The 17,039-nt window shown below is 48.7% G+C and overlaps 5 protein-coding genes across 5 annotated transcripts; 2 read left to right on the top strand and 3 right to left on the bottom strand.

Annotated features, from left to right (window-relative positions):
* Positions 1 to 38: 38 nt before the first annotated feature.
* On the bottom strand, positions 39 to 2,020 carry N7482_006353 (uncharacterized protein; the record flags this gene model as incomplete). Its single annotated transcript, XM_056688478.1, has 5 exons — positions 39 to 317; positions 417 to 789; positions 848 to 1,068; positions 1,133 to 1,611; positions 1,798 to 2,020. 5 exons carry the CDS (start codon positions 2,018 to 2,020, stop codon positions 39 to 41), a joined length of 1,575 nt encoding a protein of 524 aa, XP_056544033.1.
* Positions 2,021 to 2,841: 821 nt separating this feature from the next.
* Positions 2,842 to 4,284, top strand: N7482_006352 (glycoside hydrolase family 88 protein; the record flags this gene model as incomplete). Its single annotated transcript, XM_056688477.1, has 1 exon — positions 2,842 to 4,284. The coding sequence occupies one exon, from the start codon at positions 2,842 to 2,844 to the stop codon at positions 4,282 to 4,284; it is 1,443 nt and encodes a 480-aa protein (XP_056544032.1).
* A 97-nt stretch (positions 4,285 to 4,381) lies between these two features.
* N7482_006351 (Zn(II)2Cys6 transcription factor) lies at positions 4,382 to 7,152 on the bottom strand (the record flags this gene model as incomplete). Its single annotated transcript, XM_056688476.1, has 4 exons — positions 4,382 to 6,103; positions 6,185 to 6,750; positions 6,847 to 6,927; positions 7,008 to 7,152. 4 exons carry the CDS (start codon positions 7,150 to 7,152, stop codon positions 4,382 to 4,384), a joined length of 2,514 nt encoding a protein of 837 aa, XP_056544031.1.
* A 7,679-nt stretch (positions 7,153 to 14,831) lies between these two features.
* Positions 14,832 to 15,362, top strand: N7482_006350 (uncharacterized protein; the record flags this gene model as incomplete). The annotated part of the gene is made up of 2 exons (XM_056688475.1): positions 14,832 to 14,989; positions 15,068 to 15,362. The coding sequence occupies 2 exons, from the start codon at positions 14,832 to 14,834 to the stop codon at positions 15,360 to 15,362; spliced, it is 453 nt and encodes a 150-aa protein (XP_056544030.1).
* Positions 15,363 to 15,775: 413 nt separating this feature from the next.
* N7482_006349 (uncharacterized protein) lies at positions 15,776 to 16,924 on the bottom strand (the record flags this gene model as incomplete). The annotated part of the gene is made up of 1 exon (XM_056688474.1): positions 15,776 to 16,924. The coding sequence occupies one exon, from the start codon at positions 16,922 to 16,924 to the stop codon at positions 15,776 to 15,778; it is 1,149 nt and encodes a 382-aa protein (XP_056544029.1).
* Positions 16,925 to 17,039: the final 115 nt, after the last annotated feature.

Raw genomic sequence — 17,039 nt, 5'->3', positions numbered from 1 at the left:
ACTTCATTTCTACAATGACTTCCTCTGCTCGCAGTCTCTCAACCCTTGATCTCCTCCTTGCTTGTGGTTTCCAGATGGTTGCTTGAAGCGCCGAGTTCGGTCTCCTTCTCTGTCTCAACCTTGTCTCCATTGAAAACCTCCTGGCTTTGACGCCGCTTCAGCTCTCGCGTCCACAAATACTGGCCCAACATGAACAGGCACCAGTAAGTGACAGTCAAAACTGTGTTAACCGTAAAGCCCTTGCGCCACTTGGGCGCTTCGAGAACGGGGAAGGTCGTGATTGGGTAGAAGGAGAAGAAGATCCAACCAAAAGTCATCTATCAGTAGTGAGAGAAAATTCAAGATAGTGCTAACTACTGGAGATATCAAGGGGCGAGAAAATCCGAAAAAGAAAGGAAAGAAAACTCTAAACTCACCATCGCTCCCGTCGTGAAAGCTCGAGCTTCAGCGTCGTCCTTCATGATCATGTTAACCCAAGGAAACAGGATTGGAGTAATGCACGAGGTCATCCCCAAAAGATAGTATGCCGTGAAATGAAGCCCGACTGGAATGTCCCACACAAGAAGAACGACATTGCAGAAGAGAAGAACTGCGGATGCGGCTGTGAAGGTGGTCCAGATTGGGTAGACCATGCAAAGAGAGGTCGAAAGGATGCCGGTCACTATAGCGACTCCCTGGACACCAGTTGGGATTGTATTGATCTGCGGAATGGTGTAAGTGCCGTGTTGTTTAGCCTCATATTTCAGCCACAGAGCCATTTGTCCGCTAACATAGCTTGTACACTGGAAGCTAGAGATCGCCTCAAGAGTCAGTTTGGCCCCGCCTAATAGTACAATTATAGGCTTACCAGGCGTAAGTAGCGATAGCAATGTAGAAATGCCAGTGCGTAAACACGCGCTTGAGCATGCGCTTTCCTATCTGCGTGCTCTCCTTGACGCCGTCATCGCCCATCCGGGCGCGCGCCAGCTGCTGGTCCCGCTCAGTGAGCCACCAGACCCGAGGGCTTTGCGGGATGCCGGGGAAAAGAAAAAATCCAGCAATCGCGATTGGAATGCTAATACTGCCATCCTGGGCGGCATATAAGTCCCCATCGCTATTTTGTTACCAGTGAATGGAATCATTGAATACTCACTATGATGAACAACCAGCGCCAGCCAGCCATGCCCAAGACACCGTTGAGATTGGTGTACGCGGCGGCTTGCAGGTATCCTCCGAACATAGAGCCGGCATTGCTACTCACGTACCACACCCCCGCTCTTTTAAAAACCTCGTCGGCCCGGTACCATGAGGTTAGAATGTAGATGCAGCCCGAGGAGGCCGGAGTCTCGAGCACGCCCAGGAGAAACCGGATGCCGAAGATATCGTGCTCGTTGCGCATTCGTGCCTGGCAAAAGGTCACAATGCCCCAGAGGAGCTCCATGGTCGGCGGGTAGTAGCGGGACAGGCTCGGGCGAGAGATCAGCATCATCGATGGGATTTCAAAGAGGAGATAGCCGATATTGTAGAACGTCCCAAACAGAGAGTACTGGTTCCCGTTCAGATGGAGCTCCTCCTTCATGCCTGAAACATAGGCGTTGTTGGTGTTGCCTTGATCAAGCCACTTGATGAAAACTATATAATTTTTGTGTCAGTCGGGCTTTGCGTAATTCTTTGCTAGGTCTTCTGTCCGAAGACGTATGTTCAAGTTCGGGCCAGTTCATCTTCTGTGCCATCTGCCCCATTTATTCGCTGAGTACATCCATTCTCTTTCGCGGCCGGCTTCTTCGGGGTGGTGATCGTGACAAGGGGAACGCTCACACATCAGGCAGCACAGTGGCATGATGAAGCAGTCTAGCTTGCGCAGAAGCCTGCGCTCCTCATCTGAGTAATGACATGGGTACCAATCGAAGATATATTTCCATGCCTTCCACAACGAGGGCGCCGCTGGCCGATGGGTTGTGGAGCTCACGACAGGGCCTTTTTCTGCGTCAAGGGGCTCCTCTGCGGCAGGCGGCAGGGCTGCCCTGATTCCACTGGCCATATTATACTGAAGGCGTATTGTTTCCGAGGCTAGGTCCAGACTCCAATGAAAGAATACCTATGGCCAGAGGAAACTGGATCGTAGCTAGACCGCGATCTGGATGCTGCACCCTCTATATAGACGCCAGCGTTCGGGGGAAAGCGATACGAGATTAAAGTATAGTGACAACTTCACGGCTGACAGAGATATCAAATTGCTCGGCTAGTGGTGTGGAGAAAGACACGGGTGGGGTTCTTGCTGCTTAGTGCCTCGGGAGAAGATTCGCGGACTTCGGGCGATCTAATACCATATTTTGCGGAGAATTTTACCCCGCAAACTGGGTTGAGGACTGTGAGGACTCAATGATGACGCCACAGAAGGCAGACAGTCGTGCTGCATTAGCGGCATTCGTCGGATGATTGGCATCGGGGATGGAGATTGATACAAGTACAGTGTGGAGCGTTAGGCTTACCTAAATCATTCTAAATGTCGGTCAATGTACAGCGGCAGGACGGAGAGTCGCATTTGTGGATTCCATAAAGCCCCGGAGCTAGCACTACATCGACACGACTGACACGCCAGCCACATTTATATATAGATTCCCCTGGCAAGAGTAACTGCAAGGTTCCTTTCTTCGGAAAACCGGCCGCGCAAGGATGTCTGTTACAGGAACCATCAAAACCCCCCATGGGTCGATGTCCACCCCAGAGGCATCTGGAGCTTTCTTATCAAAATCATCTTCTTCAGCTCGCGCAGCCTTATGCAATGAGAACATTTCTGTTCATAAACTCGTCGAGGCACCTCAGCTAGACGTGGATCTCTCGCGAGCAGTCCCAAATTTAATGGAGCAACTTGCAGAACTCTTTGCCGAGAATATCATGGCGAAGGTCTGGCGGGTCGCATGCGAGTCGCTTCCTAGCGCCGGGGCGACGGCCGAGGAACGTGCGATGAAGTTCCCTCGCGCATTTCCCGAATACGTGCCCCAAAACCGCCAGCACGGCGAGAAGGCAAGCCGGTACCATCTCCGTGAGGCAGCCTTTTGGACCTGTGGCTTCTTTCCCGGGATCCTCTATGAGCTGCTTGAGCGGACAGTCCGCTATCCACAGTCAGCTGTTTACTTGTTTCGTTCATCGCCAGAGGAGAGACGACACCAGCTCCGCGCCATGTGTGAAAAATGGTCAGAGCCGTTGCATGACATGGCCGGCAGGACGGACACACATGACATAGGCTTCATTGTCATGCCTGCCCTGCGCAAAGATTGGGAGCTTCTTGGAAACCCTCGCAGCCTGGCATCAATTGTTCGGGCGGCCAATAGCCTGGCAACGAGGTACGTTGCCTCCGCGAAGGCTATCCGCAGCTGGGATCTTTTGATCAGGAAGGACACGCAGATCACGGATATGAGTACCAACCTCATCGTGATCATCGATTCCTTGTGCAATCTTGACCTCCTCTTCTATGCCGCCGCCCATAATTCGTCCCCCTATCTCGGGGAGATCGCCGTCGCCCATGCCCGCACCGTGATACGCACCCACCTACGTCCGGAGCCGCAGCTCCCACAAACCACATTCGGAAGATATAATGGACAGCTATACTCTACCAACCATGTGACATGTATCGACCCGAAGACTGGCGCCATCAAAAATCGCATGACAGCGCAGGGGTACGCGGATGGGTCCACCTGGGCTCGTGGCCAGGCGTGGGCAATACTGGGGTATTCGCAGACTTACTTGTGGACCGGGGAGAGGGAGTTTTTGGAGGTGGCATGCGGGACGGCAGAGTATTTTCTGCATAGGCTGGAGACGCACCCTGTTGCGCAGGGTACCGGAGATGAGAAGTTGCGGTACACTTCCCCACCATGGGACTTTGACGCTCCGATGGAGAAGAAGGGTGAGGGCGAGGAGGTCGTGCGGGATTCCAGCGCGGCAGCCATTGCGGCGAATGGGTTGCTCGTGCTGTCGCAGGCCCTAATTTCGGAAGGAGAGAAGACGCTTGCAGCAAGGTTCTTTGACGCGGCGGTGGATTTGATGAGAGGTACGCTGGACTATTCACTGGCGAGGGAGACTGCCCGGTTTCTGTTTGTTCCTGGTGGAGAAGGAGGGGAGTTGGAAGAGGGTCTGACTGTTGAAGACGTTGCGCAGGGAAAGCGGTTTGATGCGATCCTTAAGCATGGAACCGCTAACAACAATGAGAATGCGAGGAGGCGTTATGCAAATCATGGACTGGTGTATGGGGATTACTACCTGGTGAAGTTTGGGAACGAGCTGATGCGCATGGGCTTAGTATAGAACTATGAAGTATTGCCAAGGAACGGGTGCATAATTAGGTATTATAATTACACATAGCCCATTGTACCAGCCCACAATAGAGATATATACATACCCTTCACCAAGATTGGTCTGGATTAGCGCTGAACATTCCGTTGTCGAAACTGATGATCCGGTCCAAATCCATGAATTGATTGCCCAGCAATACTTGCGAAATAGCACCCAGGTCGCAGGGCGCTGGATCTGTCCCTAGAGGATATGTTGCTTGCCCGTACATTGTCTGATACTGGTCGTTAGGGTTTCTTGGGAGCTCTAATGTGGGTGAAGGCCAGGACATTGTCATGGCCGGTGCAGCATTGACGAAGTCCCCGTTCCGCTGGTTCTCCACGGTCCTTCCACCACAACGGGGTTTGTGCTTTGCCTGTGCCTCCATATGTTGAATAGGCTGTCGGGTCGGTCCATTTAGAATTGATACAGGAATTGGATGCCCTACAGTGGGGTCGGTCCTCCTGCTGGAATGGTCGATATCTTGCGTATAATCCAAGACATTTATTCTGTAGCCCAAATCCTGCATGCACACATTGTTCATCTCCCTCAGCTTTGTTGCATACTTTGCGGCCAGATCCTCGCCCAATGCCATGGTCACTGGCATCGTCATACCATTGCCGTTCCATCGACGCGACATCTCATCTAGACTGCGAACTAGCACCGGGAATCTGTCATCGACGACCGATCTGAAGTGCAGAGCGGCGCTCTCTCCACTGTAGTAGGTCCCGTAGGCTAGTAGGAGTCGAGCTGCCACATAGACGCAGAATGAAAACTGGGGATAGACGGGGAAGGTTGGTGGAGACACTTTAAGATATTGTTCAGTGATAGTGGCGATTTCAACGGCCGCCTGTTGGCAAGTCTCCGCAGAGCAACTGCTAGGCAGGCGGCAGCGGAAACTCCAGTTATGGGGTGGAAACGCGATAGGTTGATGTAAGAGTATCATGGAAGCATTGTGGGTGATGTGTGCCAGTGTGAGATTTGGGTCCATCACTACTGTCTGGTCTTTGGGATCGACCTCAAGTCCCATTGCTCCTCCGCCGCGACTAAGCGAACCGTCCCGATTAGCTGTCTCTTGAGGAAGGACAGCGGTGTTGGCGGTGTTGGCGGTGTTGGTAGGGTTGGCGGCCTTCCACTTCTTTGGTAGGAGCATCTTCCAGTGCACAAGGCGCAGGTCCAGTTCCTTAAACCGTGTGAGCCAGCTGGTGATGTCCTCTGGACAGCCCATGTCGACCTTTTGCTGAAGGAAGTAAGTCATCACGCGGCTCAGCGACTCGGTTGCCTCAATGCGGTAGGCGAAAGCCCCAACAGTAGCCATCAGGGGATCTTCCGGTGATAAAGCAGCACCACTGGCTTGGTCCGCACTCTGTGCAGAGGCGTTATCGGTGACTGTACCTTGCGGAGAAACATGATGGGGCGGAGGGAAGGCAATCGGATTCCCCATCCGCCCTGCTGACTTGTCCCAGATGCCCAAAAAGGCTGTAACATTGGGCTTGTCTCTGCGCCAGTAGACTCCATCGCAAGGAAGGCGACGGTGCACATCGTCCGAGGTGAGGCTAGTGTTCCAGCCCATTGCCACGGAGCAAAACCGGTCGAGGTTGAATACGTTCCAGAACACACGGCGTCGCTCCTCTTCCTCGACCCAGCTCTCCGGAGGGGAGAGAGATATAAACGGTCTTGAAATTGTCGTACGGCCTGGATCCACCTTGTCTTCGACTGTCAATTTTAGATACTCGACAGTCCGAGTCAGCGATCCGACTAGGGACCATGCCCTTTCCCCCCATCCATTTCCAATCTAAAGACCCAGTTAACTAACATAATTCAAAATTTCTTATAACTCGTAACACGTGCCCAGGATTGGGATAGAAAAGCTCACATCATTAAACACGCAAATTACGAGTGCCTGAAGATTTTCAACGCTTAGGCAATCCATCGAAGTCGAGACAACCAGACTTCTGGCCTGCTCCGTGATCAGGCCAGCCAGGGAGATATCCGATACGGTCTCGTGCCGCTGTATGAATCTCGTAGATACTAGGATCATGGCTCGCAGCAGGACGTCAAGTTTTGATCTGTGTCTTGGATCGAGAAGCCGTCGACGCAAACTAGTCTCGTGTACCAGAGGGATCCAGGGGTGGATATGCTTGAAGTATGTCTGCAAAACATCTTCAATCGTGTTTTGTTTGAGGAAAGCAAGTACTAAACGGAGGTCGACGTCTGGCAGCGCGGACTGAGAAGGGCCGACGTGGTCGTCCACCCGCTGTCGTTTACCTTGGCGATCATCAGCCCTGGCTACCGGCTTGTCGCTGGATTTCTGAAGCTCCCGTGCCAGCACGGACAAAATAGAACATGCCGTGGACTCGTTCCCACCCAGCTGTGTTTGTCGATTGGACTCGTCTGGCGCATCGTCTCCCAGCCGATCAAGAACAAAGTCTTCTAGACGATCTACCGGTGGACACGTGAGCGCTGTCTGCAATTCCAACAAGTATACCGAGTGGACGTATTTTCAAGTTCACCGGGAATCACTCTTCACTATCATACCTAGCCGTCGGTGTATATTTTCAATAGCTCCAGATTTAATCCCCGGCTTCGACCGTTTGGGATCGTACACGCAGTCACCCCCTATGCCGGAGTCGAATTAGCGACATTGTATGAAGTGGTTCTGTCCTGGGAGACAGAGGAAGTATGGATGTCTGGCTGACCGGTTTTGCGGCAGTGTTGGCATGCGGGTGCTTCCCGGGAGCAGCGCAATTTGCGGTTGCGACAGCTACTACAGGCGACCGTGAGCTCTGGCAGCTTGCTGTTTTCCTTGGTATAGAGGATATGATTGGTCGCAGATCTCGACATCCTGTTGAGCAGGTCTTTTGTACCTGGTCTGGGTGCGATGTAGCAAACCTGGGGTGCATACAGTGCGGGGAGATCCTTTATTCTTCCATCGTGACTCCTCCGAAGCCTGTATGAGATAGCCCGAAAGCCGACGAAACCCCGCTCGCCGGGGCGCGGGTTCATCCAATCAGCCTCCCCGCCGCCCCTCTATTCGCTCTCAATCAAGCCGAACAAAAGAAATGTGGAGTAAGATCTTTTCACTGCGAAAATTTCGTTCCCTATTGACAGCGTAGACAAAAGATTTCAGTACGCCATGACTTGGCTTCAACCTCCTCGCGATCCTGCTCGAGCCATTATCGGACTCTATGGATATAAGTGGTCAGCATGATATCCTTGGCTGAGGAGAGTTATTATCCACTCAGCCTAACTAACTTTAGATAATCTGTTTACTCTTACTTATATTTATAATGCAGTTTCGTCAATGTCTCGTCCCGTCCTCTATTTATTCGTCGGTGCTGTAATCATGATTTCCCTGGCGACTTGCGCGTTTACACTTTCTAGGTCGAAATCTTCCATTAGCGTAGTGCACGACGTATTTGAGTGTGACCAGTCTTCTGTTACCACCTACTTCGTTTAGCCATTCGGGCTTGTGGCAGGCCGCATCGGCCGATGCTTAGTTATTGAAGCGGGTTGTATATTCGGCCTTTTTAGTTCCAAAAACGCTACCTAGGTGGTGCGATCAGCGGCGCCATTCGGACGTAGGTGTTGGCGGTGTCCGTGGGGAGGTATCGATCGAAGGTGTTTCCATCGCTGTCATCATTGCCTCTCTGATTCACGAATAATCGCTTCGTACTAATTCAGGTGTCGTCCTAATCCATATCTAGGTGCTGGTGATTCGGCTTAACAGACGGGTTACCACTATTAGCCTGTAGGGGTTTTTGATCTGGGTACGAAGGGCTCGCAACTTACATAGAGCATTCTAGTTGCAATGGACTTCTAGCAGTGACCTTTTCCTGAATACCGCTCAGCTGGGGCCCGCTCTCCCACCTGAGCGAGATAGTATACTTGATATTTTAGGTGTCGACTAATAAAATAACCTCAGTATTACAAATAAATATTAATACTACAGATTTCCCTAAGCCAGAGGCACTGCAGCCATACCTCTTCGCACGGGTTTCTGGCTTATTAAATGGTTATACCACGTAGTGACCTCAGGAAAACGCTCTATATCAATCCCAACCAACTCTGCACTCGCAGCAAAGGGAAAAAAAACTAAGTCCGCCAGCGTCCTATGCGACTTTGAGTTAGATATGGTCCACATATTAATAAGAGGGCTATAGCTTGCAATTTTTTACCAACAAGATACTGTGTTTGTACTTTTTGAAGATGTTGCTCAAGGTGCAGGTATAATGTCAATAAATTTCGGACAAATGGCCTAGCCTCCGGAGTGTCTGGGTGATTCATGGTTTTAGTAAGGAAAGATAACCAGTCATTAACAGCCTTAGACTCTGAGGCGTTAACGGTAGACATGGCATGATGCTCATCGTAATGACTGAGCAGGTATTCAGCAGCCACGAATCCATCAACACAAGTCTTAACGCCAGTACCTGTTGTGTCAACGATTACAGGTAGAGACGTAGCTTTCCTGGCGCTCAAATCTTCTATGGCCTCAACTCTGTCGACTTTGTATACAGAGTATGGCTTTCTAATACGGTGGATTAGGTTAGGACAGCGCTTTAACGAGTGTAGGCCGCACATACCGTAGAAATTCAAGGATCATCGCCATTGTTGCGCCATCTTTTGATCCTGCCAATGTATATAGAGCAATATGTCCTGGTTGTTGGTCGAAAACATTCATACTGCTTTGCGGCGATCGTCAAGCATAGAGTGAGCACTACATACTATTCATCCTGTGAAGTAAAGGGTCGCTACGACTCTTATTAGTACTGCATTTGTTGGCCTTACGCCTCTGACGTTGGACTGACGCAACACGTTCCCTTTACTACTAAAGTAAACCAGGAAACGTCCCTACCTGTTAAAAGACAGGATAGACGCACATGCCAGTGCAGCACTCTGGTTCGAAATAACCACGTGACCTTTGGCTATGTTTCTAAAAGGTCTCGGCTAGGCCTCGCCAAACCCCGCCGACCACCCAAACCCGCCCACAAAAGCCCCAGCCCATGGGTTGGGTTGGGTTGGGTTATGGTCAGCAGACCCGTGGTCGGGTTGTCATCTGGGTTCGTCAATACAAGACCCAAATGGGTACCCTGTATAACACAAAAGCAAGAAAAGTTGGCATATCACTTTGTCGAATTTATGAGTTAGTTATACTCAGCTATTTGTTACAGCGTCTGGGTTCATGACTAATCCTAAATTACAAGTTAGTTAACCTAACTTATAATTATCTAACTAATTACCTAGCCTGTATGGTCTCCTGTGTGACCTATCAATTGCTAGCGGTAAGTTATCGCTCCATGTTTCGACAGGTTGTTACTAACAAATTTAACAATCTCGCTACATTGCATTTTCCAGACTAAACCTAGACCCATGAAAGACCAATAGCAAAGTGAAATTAAATAACTAAGTTCTAGTTGTAATTATCAAGATCGCACAATCATGTCTACATATAAGTAATGAGTTGTCGTTACTGTCATCTATTTTATATAGCGTGCTTTTGAGTCCAGAGTCGACTAACAGACTATGCATTATTTGTATATGCTAGTAAGAGAGATATCCAATAGGATGATGGATTGATCGAATTGATTGAGGGTAATAGTAAAAATCAGGGGGGAAGGCCTGTTGAAGGTCAACCCTTGACCGGACGGGCGTTTCCTGCCTGTTCGGCCGATACTCGGCTGTTACAAAGCCTGAGTTTCCATGACACAGTACCCGTAGGCTAGGAGTACGAGAAGACTAATTAATTAGTCTTCATGGATACCAACGTTGCTTTTTGTGATAGATACAAGTGGTTTCAAATATCATAGGGGTATATAAGAGAAGATACTCAATGCTACAACCGTCACCAAATTAGAGTCTGAACAAGGTAGCCATTATCCGGTCCATAGAGCCATTTATTGCTAGGTGTGTTATTTATAGCCGAGCCATAATTATTCATGTATTTACCTGTCGATGAACCGTAGATAGCAGGAAGAATTTATGTTGGATTATATATCCTGGCTTGTTACTCCCCCGTGATTCCTTTGCAAAAAAAATGAACACATGTACTTGCTCTCCAAATCCACTTCTGGTACAAGTGACACCCACCCCACAAAATCCAACAGTGGAGACAGTTGGTGTGGAGACTGGCGCCACGCAAATATCCTAGTTGAGCCAGAGGTTAGAGCAATTTATATTTAGACAGCTTTTTCAGAGACTAGAGGTACGTGAAATTTACCCAAGCCGCATATCAATTATAGCCAGTCGTCACCTAAAACTACCTCATACACTTACTACAGCTCTCAGTTATACTAGACTCTATCGCGTAGGCCGCTATTACGGTTATATAGTAGGCAGCAGTTCCCAAGGACGCAATAATGGTCACTACTAGCGTAGTCCATATACCGCCGGGGGCTTTTAAACAAACGCGCTGGCCGTTAGATACCCCGTCACAGCTTCCTTGGATATTGGAACTCCATGCCAGGAACTGGGACACGGAGACATTATAGGTTGAGTTTGAGGCGAGCTCGGCGAGAGATGCACTGATCAGTTAGTGCAGAACATCAGCAAGTCCATATTCCCCCCTTGGAAGATTGGAAGTTTGATTGCATAGAAGATGTCCTTCAAAGAGTAGTTATCGGGCAAGGTAGTGGTAGACAGAAAGGAGTATCAAAATAGCAATCAAATTTCCCTTTCTTCTGATGGGCATCTCCTGTAGAGACATTGAATCTATCAACTGAGATCTTCCGCTAACTTTTATCAAATTTTAATCCTTTTCCCTGTTGGATCCTGATAAATCGATCTCTGGCTACCTATGTATCACATAGATTATTGCAGGTTAGCCAGTTGCTGATCGGCTGCACCAATTGTCCAAGGCAAGTTGCGGGTGGCCAAAAATATTTTGTTGTCGTGACAGCACCCGTACTTGTCACAATTGCGGCTGTCTCTAGGTCACGATACAGGGTATATGAGGACGGTAATGGTGTGGAGCAGTTATCCTGTATAGAGTCGATTTGCTCGATCAGATACTCAATAAAGCTGGTCGAGGCCAGTCATGGATCCAAAGAGTCGCATCCGGTATCAATGTACTGAATTATTTTCTGTTCTCTCACCATCACGATCGGTAGGCGCCTCTGGTAAATATGGGTGACTGTAAGATGCTCCACTTGTGGCAACGCTCCTCCCTGTTCGCGTGACTTCCCGATGGCACTTATACTTTGTATATAACGTGAAGCTCAATTCGAATATTGATTTATCGTAGAACAGAGTGTAAACCGTAGTATCAATCCTCTAAATACTTAAAGCTCAGACAGATGTGCAGAATGGCCCGAGGACTTTCTTCTCTCACTCTAACACAATACACCATTCGAGATCAGCGAGTCACTTCGCACCTTCGAAACGGGGTCCTGCTGGAAATCGGAAGACATGAATAGCTGCGTTATCGAGATTTTGATAGCATCATTCGACGCATAATCGCTACTTACATTCCTCAAGATTTTGCTCGGTAACATTCCTCTTCATGACCTTTTGTACAAATACTATATAGCTTAAGTGAACAAACAGAAGACAGAAGAGAAAGAAAGAGAAACGATAACACACCTCTCCATAAACCACGTCCGGTGTTTATAAGAAGAGCAAGAGAATAGAAGGCCACTAAGAGTGTGAAAAAGTACCTGGGCATCAATCCAAGGCTGGAATAAAAGTCTTGCATATCGACAAACATAGTTCGCAGATTGTCACCTGTCGAGTCTAATTTGGGCTCTGTAGAATGAGAATCCGGTATCAAAGATGAGAGAGTATAGAGACCAATATATACCTACTTTGCCATAAGAGTTTCATTGAAAAGCCGGATAAAGCCACAAGGTATGTCAACACACCAGTCTCGTAAACAATCTTTTGTCCTCTGCTGAATCCCGACTGGAAGTTCCGTGAAACCCAGATTAGAGGTGTGGCCATAAGTAAATATATGAAAACGAGGGAATCCATTTCGTGCATGTTGTTCTCAGGCTCAAAATGGTGTTTACTATATTACGTGAGTTTCTATCAACAATGAATCGCAAAGGGAATTAGCACAATCTATCAACATACCCGTACAAAGTTCTGGGTTGCGTAATTTCTTGGAGCTGAAATAATATTACAAGTTGTAGCTTCAATGACCTACTCTAGTAAAAATATCCCTAGTTATTTGCCGGGGTTATTCGTTGGGAGATGATTATTCTCGATTCTGACTAGAGGCCGCGTACGCATGAGTTACGAATTCCGGTCTATAATTGCTTAAGGCGAATGGGGCTATGCGGACCCAGACCCAAACTTTGGATAGATAAGCGCAGTCAGTTTCGAACAGAGGCCGCGTACCTGGGATGCTGATCAGAGCCAAAGCGGGTATAGTGTGCAAAAATTTGCGGATAGTACAGCCTACATAAAGCTTAGCTAACGCTTAGCTTTAAGCTAACTGACCTATGGTCGAGATTGAGCGACTGTGCTTTGACTTAGTTGCTTCAGTCCATCGACCCCACTAATGCACAGGTCCTGTGATCATGGAATAATACGGCAAGAGCCCATTTGCTATAGAAAATTACTGTAGCCTGGGAGGCTGGTGTTGGCAATTCACCACGGACCGATTTCGTTCGAGAACATCTGCCCAGCAAAATCAAATGCAAGGATGCAAAAAGTACGCTGGCGCTGATTTCGTTCTCAGGCTCTTGAAGGTAGACTATTGCCACGAACTTGATCAACTCTTGCGTGATGGGAACAGTAATTTCACACACGTAGCCTCTTATTATGGTTCTTGTGACGATCTGGACGAAATCTATGATCTGGGATACCAGTGAGAGACCTGATGTGGAAGGCAAACAAGGCAAAACGTGGCATGTGGTTATCAGGAACCCACAATCCTGGGACTTTCTTCTTTTCCCTTTCTCTCCAGTTTCGCTACCTTCGTTGAATGCACAGGATTATTCCGATTTCCTTCTGGGTGTAACAGTTCTTGACCCCTGAAAATCGTGCTACATATATATGTGTATCATTACTTCTTGGATACGATAATTTCTGCCTGTGGCCGCTCTTCTTTTCAGAACTTCACGCTAGTATATGCAGCGCAGATAGCGTTGAAGAAACCGATGGTTAGGTACTCATCGTTTGGGGGATATCTATCTAACATGATCGTAACATATTCCACAAGCGCATGAAACAGATAAGCGAGTTAAACACCCTACCTATACCACTTTTTTAGATAGAGCTCTTCCAACTCAAAACCCAAATTCATCTAAGCTATACTAAGACATTTTGATTGATTTTGTGGGTTATCTCCCTATATCCACTACACCTTGGCAAGAGTGCTCTTGGCCGGCTGATCTAACTGAATGGGCAGATCACTCTGCGCTAGCGATGGCGATACTAGCTCATCGCGTTCAACTGGCTGACCTACCTATGGGACGCATCTTAGGGCTGAATTAGTTTAGCCAGCCGCGTGGTCCACTAGTTGGTGATGAACGCGTTCGAAGCGAAGGATGAAGCTTCAAACGCTCATTCTGGTGCAAGTGAAATGGAAGACCAGCAGCGAAGCTATATCGAATGGCGTGTGGTTGATAGGCCTATACGCGCCCGAGCGCAATTTGCGAGGAATCGAGTTTATCTATATACTTGTAGCCGACCGTGGCAATATGCAGGCAAGATGGCTAGAGTGTCCGCCAGGGATTATTAGCTGACATCTCCTACATATGAGCGAAATTGCCATTATAGTAGATAGCTTTTGGAGCTAGCGAAGACCAATCCCGTTAGTAGTCCACCTGTTTTTTGTATGCGTATTTTGAAATACTGACGGCTGAAAAATGAGTATCGACGTTTGCGAAGTGAAGCCACGTATAGACCTCGCCAAAGACCGCTTAGGACCGGACCGCACCAAGGACCGAAAAAAGACCAAACACGTGATTTATGTATAATTTATGTAGAAAATATAGTTAGCAATTTTAGCTAACTAATCACTTTAATATTAATTTAACTAGCCTAAATAGGAAGGTCTTGGCAGATCTTGGCAGAATTATGAAATTCCGGGGGACCACGGGGGACCGTAAAGGACTAAGGACCGGACCGCGGTCCTTAGTTTTTTAGTATGGTCCGGTCCCGGTCCTAAGATTTAGGACCGGACCCGGTCTTTGGCGAGGTCTAGCCACGTATAAATACCTGCTGCCACCTACCGAGGCATCGTGTGTCTTTCAGAATCGATATCATCTCTCAATCGCTTCCTACTTGTTAAGGTCAGTTTCCATTGATGTCAACATATTGTGGATATCGCTGATTTCTGGACACGGGCAGATCTGGACCACTCGGCGAAATAAGTCAAAATGAAGTGGCTTTTGCTCCTGGCGGTTCTGCCCTTTGCCCCCGAGGCTCTTTCTCAAGAGCCTCCAGACATCACCGAGGCCTCACAGTTGATTCAGGCTCGCGTTGAAATGACATACTGACAGAACTGGGCTGTCAGTGGTGATGACTTTCTGACCGGCGTCGCCGCTATGGGGGCTTTGATTCAGTCTGTCGTATCATCAATGTCTAGCTCAGACTCTTGCATGACAACAGTTATTATTGTCTCGAGTGCCAAACGCTCGATCGAGGTCGTTGGGGTTGATGCTTTGTCCTCTAATCTCGGATCCGAAGGCTATGGGTCCTATGGCGAATGGCGTCTCTACGACAATGGAACTCAAGCGTTCGATGGTTTTTTTCACGAATGGCGAAATCCTCTTGGACAACTTTTCTGTTTCCGCTAACCATACCATTGGTCGAGTCTCATTGGCGACAAAACTTCAAGTGATCTTCAGAAACGCACTACCTGGGCCCATAAGAAGGTTGAATTCGAGTACCATTCCCGGGCCGGTGTTTGCAAAACCCGGTCGACGCCGGCCCAGCTAAGGAGTGGAATCGATACACAGTTGACAAATATGTCAAACGACAAGCAGCGTTGCTCATGCTGGACTTATACAGGAAATCATGGCTGGTACGGCGAGCTGAAAATGATGGAGATTGACGACGGAGACGTCATTGATGGAGCATGCTACAACAAGAAGTGTAATGCGAAGTGAAGACTGCGATGCAGAGTTGATATGTTTCTTGTTGCTATTCTCCACTTTTCTGTTGGCCCAGACCTCGCTACAGGCAGCTTCGTATGCGTATCAGGCTGCTCACCGGAAGGCGAAAATCTCAGCAAATCCGCGCATAGCACCTATATCTAAGGAAGCTCCATCAGGAAAAATATTATGGATTAATTGACCTTATAATGATAGAACACATTTTTATAGAGAAACTAGCCATTACCAAGGCATTTGACAGCCACTGTATCCGTGTCCATGGGCCCGGGGGCTTAATGACGCTAATTACTCGCACGATTCTATATTTCCTTGAAGTTGCCACTATCAGCCGCTGTAAGCTGTCCTACCGGCTGTAGCGTGTGGAGTGCAAAACCACTGAACCCGCGTTTGGCGAGGTCTGATCAAAATCAATCAAGTCGGCGCCTTTTTCTCGGTGGCTTAAGAAGCTGGGGAATGTCCAGTTCCTCAAACTTTGGATGTTCCACAGGGCCCAGCCATATCTCTAGATTCACGTCTGCAGTTTTAAATGCTCGCGCCAGAGGAGACGGCGGCGTCCATGGTCCGGCGGGCTTGCGCTCTTCTGTGTCGCTATCCCAGGTCTGCTCGGGCGAGTTGATAGACACCGTACGTAAATAGGGGAGATGCTCTTTTTTATGCGCCAGCAGGCCCCGCAGAAATTCATCTTCGTCAAAACGGGTGAGTTCCCAGTCATCGTAAAAGACCTCTAACTCCTCAAGGCTGCGTGGAAGGCTTCTCCGGGCCTCGAGAGGGTCTTCCTCTCCGCATAGAAAGACTTGAAAGATGCGAAGTGTGGTCAGAGCCGTAAAATCGCTCAAATCTATGCGTGGTCCGTTACCCAATCCCTCATGTACGAGCCATGGTCGAGTGAGAGTCAATTCCCGTAGAGTAGCCTTTTGCGGTTGCAGGGTTCGTACAAACGCAGCGCATGTCCAGCTTTTCGCAGGCCCATCGCCATAGTGACCCTCCCACTCGGCTTGTTCGACGTCGTAATGGAGCACTTCCAATGCGGCTGGCCAGCTCAGTACAGCGGCTAATGCCTCCTCATGCGCCCCACAGTCTATCAAATTCAGCGCTGTGACCGGCGATGTGCCAACATGCGAATCGTCTTCGAACTCCATAGGCTCCCAATCATTAAACCGGAGAATGCTGAGTGCTTGGATGTTAGGGAACCAAAAGAATCGATAAAGGTCATAAATCGAGTCGTTGCAGCCAACAATTGCAGAGACAATAAATTCTTCGAGCGTTGGATCATTCTCGAGACTCCAGTTCAGCTGGTCCTGTGGTTTACTGGGCAGTCTATTTCCGCGGATGCAAATATGACGGTAGAAGATTGGTTTTAACAGATTGTTCAGGCGAGCGGATACGAGGCGAAGGGAGCGCAGGTCTTTGATTCGTTTTGGTAAATTCTGTTCAAGCGAGCGTCTATACGCATCTCCCCATTCATAGAATGGCAATGCTGTCTGCGTGGCGTCCGCTTGTAGATAGTCGACGACGAGAAAAATAAGCTCATCCGGAAGGTCTAACAGTTGCGCCATGTTCTGCGCAAAGGGCAGAATTGCCTTGTGGCGACCGCGACAGAGAGAAAGGAGAATTGTAGACGCCAATGAGCTTTTGGGGAATTGTCGTAACAAGCTCAGAAAGTATAGCCTA

This window comes from Penicillium canariense, assembly GCF_028826845.1.
Source record: "Penicillium canariense strain IBT 26290 chromosome Unknown utg000003l_segment0_segment0, whole genome shotgun sequence".
Lineage (NCBI taxonomy): Eukaryota > Fungi > Ascomycota > Eurotiomycetes > Eurotiales > Aspergillaceae > Penicillium > Penicillium canariense.
This window is presented reverse-complemented; position numbering and strand designations above follow the sequence as displayed.